This window comes from Ictalurus furcatus, chromosome 8, assembly GCF_023375685.1.
Source record: "Ictalurus furcatus strain D&B chromosome 8, Billie_1.0, whole genome shotgun sequence".
Lineage (NCBI taxonomy): Eukaryota > Metazoa > Chordata > Actinopteri > Siluriformes > Ictaluridae > Ictalurus > Ictalurus furcatus.
The window spans coordinates 25845633-25849672 of record NC_071262.1 but is presented as its reverse complement, the minus strand read 5'-3'; the positions used below and the strand labels follow the sequence as shown (position 1 = coordinate 25849672).

At 40.1% G+C, this 4040-nt stretch overlaps 1 protein-coding gene across 1 annotated transcript; it reads left to right on the top strand.

Moving 5' to 3' along the window:
* Positions 1 to 1427: 1427 nt before the first annotated feature.
* fgfbp2a (fibroblast growth factor binding protein 2a) lies at positions 1428 to 3515 on the top strand. The gene is made up of 2 exons (XM_053630924.1): positions 1428 to 2925; positions 3029 to 3515. The coding sequence occupies exon 1, from the start codon at positions 2061 to 2063 to the stop codon at positions 2922 to 2924; it is 864 nt and encodes a 287-aa protein (XP_053486899.1). The 5' UTR covers positions 1428 to 2060; the 3' UTR covers position 2925; positions 3029 to 3515.
* The last annotated feature ends 525 nt before the right edge of the window (positions 3516 to 4040 follow it).

The following is a 4040-nucleotide window of genomic DNA, read 5'->3' as shown; positions in this document are numbered from 1 at the left end:
TTGAACCCCCGACCCTGGAGGTGTGAGGCGAACGTGCTAACCACTAAGCCACCGTGTGCCCGGACAGTATACAGGTGTATAAGAGAAATGTTAAACAGTTTATGATTACAGCAGCAGTTCTTGGAAGCTACAAGTCTGCAGTGTCTGGTTGAGAATATCTGCCAAAGCAAGAGTCTTGGACGCAACAGTTCTAGATGTAGAACCTTACATAAGATGGGTTCTCATTCAGAGAGGGCTCGGTGTAGATCCTGTAGTAAGATCCTTAACTATCCTAAAAAAAAAAAAATCTTTGAAGGACCCTTTGAGATGTTCAGGGCTTTGCTCAGTGGTCTAACAACAGCTCTCTTGCAGCCCAGGGATTCAAACTCTCAAATGTTCCAGCTACTAGAACATCTGTAACTGTCAACGTTACACTCAGTCCATACAGGATTTCATGGAGGTTTTTGTCATTGTTGCAGGCAAAGATGCTTGAATTTGTTGCAGCTTTTTTTAAAAAAAATTGCAATGCAATTTGTAGAGGTGTTTTTTGTTGTTGCTGAATTGGTGAAATCACAATTGCGCAATCACAACTGTCTTTCACAGTGATGTTTGTTGGTAAATGAGACCGTTTAGCTGTATTTGTGTTCGATACGTGAATCAAAGAGGGCTGAATGTGCGTTATGATAACGTCACATGACGCGTCGTGGCCCAAATGTGCAGAAAATCTACTGTAATATTTTTTAAATCGCAAGCTCCTGCGAATATTGTTGGAGTTTCCTTGATTTTGTGTTAATTTCTGCAATCACAATCACAAAATCGGTGCACTAATATTCAGTAAATTGTAGAACCAAAATAAATATTTACAGTTGGTTTGTGATTTGGTAAAGGTGCTAAATTTGAACAAATTCAGCAAAGAATATAACTTTTTTGACCATTTTAACAAACAATATTGAGGTTTTCTCGTGAATCACCACTGTCCATGCTACACCATATTTACCAGTTTCATTGTATTTGAATATTAATTAGAACTGGTATTGGTACATGAAATAGGAAATCTAATTTTAAATAAAATAAAGAATGTTAGTAAATTACTCATAAATTTTAATCTGGTCAATACTTTTCACCATTTAAAAAAAAATATATATATATATATATATATATATATATATATATATATATATATATATATATATATATATATATATATTAATACAGATCAGTGTTTCTATAAGTCTATCAGTTGCCTCACTAACCATCTTCTATTTTTTAATCTGCCTAATCTATTACTCACCCATAAGCATTTTGTTCTAAGAGGAAGAAAAGGACCAGGAGAAAGACTGAGATCTTTGGTCCCTGACTTGGTTCAGGGCCAAAAACAGGAAGGTGTTAAGGGCCCCCGTGGTATTTACATTCCAGATCTTGGCCCCCCATTCTCAAAAGGCACTGAATGCATGAAAATAAGTCCGTCAGTACGCCCCCCTTCACACATCCACACACATAAATATAAACCTATTCACTCTCACTCAATGGCCTCTCCTTCAGAGCCCATGTTTTCAGCTCATGACTTGTTCTTGAATTTTAATGGTCTTGCAAGTTTCCTACACAATGAAACCACTGATGAATGTTCTGCATTGCAGGATGCACATGTCTTTAACCTTCAGACACTGATTCACTTGTTGGAAGTTGTAATTTCGGCAGCTGAGTCTTATTGAAAGCCTTTACGTTTGATTACAAGACAATTCATGAAATTCCCGTCAACTGCATAACTTGCCACCAAAGTTCCATATTTGGGTGTTTGCTCTATTTTTCTGTTTTTTTGCCTTGCATCCCTACAATCTCCTTTAAATTGGTTTCATCTGTGTTTAGGATCTCATTGACAGTCCCCTGGCGACCATACAAGTCAGGGGGAGGGGTTTGAACTCGCCCTCTTCCCCGGTGAGAAGACACGTTTCCATACGTATTTTTTTCTGGCCTAAAAGCCTTCTTTGTGAGCAGTGACCATAAATACCAGAGCAAGGCCACTCGGTCTGCTCACAGCCTGCTGCAGTCTGCTGTCTCACACTCCGTTTCCAGCTTGTAGCATGCAGATCCTGAGCTGTGCGCTCGTCTTGTCCTGCTGCGTTTGGGCAGCTGTTGCTCACAACCGGGATGGAGAAGATGCTGCTGAGGTGGGAAGGAGTAAAAGCATCTTGGAGGAACCCATCCAGTTTGTTACGAAAGCCAAGGACCGATGCTCTATGACTTTGACAGGACATGGGGAGCTGACCAGGCTGCGTGTCTCCTGCGTGGGCCAGGAAGCATCTTACTGGTGCGAGTATGAGGGCAAGCCAGGCATTTGCCGCAACTACAAAACCAATCCTCGGCACTTCTTCACGCAGATCATGTGGGAGCTGCGCAAGTTGAACAACGCCTGCCAGGGCCCACAAAACCTCAAGCCTATCATGTGTAAGAAAGCGTCGGATGAATCCCAAATGGTCTTCACCACGGGCTCTTCGGCCACTTTGGTACAAAGACCACTAAAACCACAAGCCACACAAACCACAGCTGTCAAGCAGGACCAAGCCAAACCTGAGCAAGCCAAAACTGAACCTCCTACGAGTGCACCGCGTTCTGATCAAGCCAAGCCAGAACAGAAACCAAACAGCGCAAGACAAAAGCCAACTAGACAAAAGCCTGCAAAACCTCAACCAACAAGACCTCCACCTGCCAGACCTGCAAAGGCCAAAACAGATCAAGTCAAAGCAGAGCCGGCGAAACCCGTAGCATCCAAACCAGTGACCAAAACTACAACGCTGAGGAAGGTTCTGGCACCAAAGACAGCTACACAAGCTCCAACTACAACTACTCCAGCACCCACAAGGTCTGCTGAGAACCTGGCACGGCAGTACTGCTGGCACGGCATGCAGGAGTTCTGCACCACAGTCATTGGCTGGTTCACAAAATAAAGTAAGACATGCTTTGTAATTGCTTTATCTTGTAATTATGATTCAATTCTACTCAAAATGTTCATGTCATGACTCATAGTTTCTTGTTTCTCATTGTTCCTCAGATAAATCCAGCTGGAGGAAAAACTTGAAAATCCTCACGCAGTAGCCTGGTGCGGTTCTGTGGAAAGGAGAGATCCGATAGAAAGCAGACGATAACCGAGTGTGCAGTGTATGTCGTTAGAATGGAAGATATTTGGATGGACATGTAGTGAAAAGCCTTCATATCGTCATGTAAAGATGTCCGTTGCACAGACCTTGATTCCATTGTACCATGTGTAAAACAACCAAATGATGTTTACTCTCCAAATATGTTTACTATAACAAACAGGAGCTTTATACATACTCAGAACCTCAGACAGACAGTTTTTGGGCATTGTTATAAATGTACAGTTAGAAACACCTCCTCAGAGGCTTAGACAATTTCAGGGACTCAACAGTTAGATTTGTTTTGCTAGACGAATTAACCAGATTCCTTTTTCTAAAGTAACCAGCTTACTTTACTAACTAGTGTAGACGATGCATACTTTACTGAACGAAACAGTGTATGAATGTCTGAAAGTATGATGAATAAATGTTGACTTTTTTAAAAAAATGTCTTTTTCTATGGTTGGTGAAACATACAGCAGAGGGCACTGGTGATTTAAAAACCAGAGAAAGTTAAAAACTTCAGTTTTTAATATCACTGTGTTATATTATAATATTGATATTTTATAATATGAACCATTATAATATAATATTATATAATAGTGTTATTATATACAGTGGGGTCCAATATTCTGGGACACTAGTGAAATCTTTTCTAATTTAATACAATCATTTTAATTATAAACAGCTTGATTGAATATTATTGACAACAGCTTGAATAAAACGTAGAAGCTTTGAAATATTTACATGAATTTCAGCCTTTCTTAGTATTTGTTACGTTCTCTTTTTTTTGTTTAAATGACAGTGTGCGCTCGAGCCGCATGGACTCCACAAGTTTGTGCAAAACCTTATGATCTGATTTAGATCATCTGAACACACGCTTCAATAAAAGAGATTAAGCAGGAGGAAAACAAGGCAGTTAACATTGGT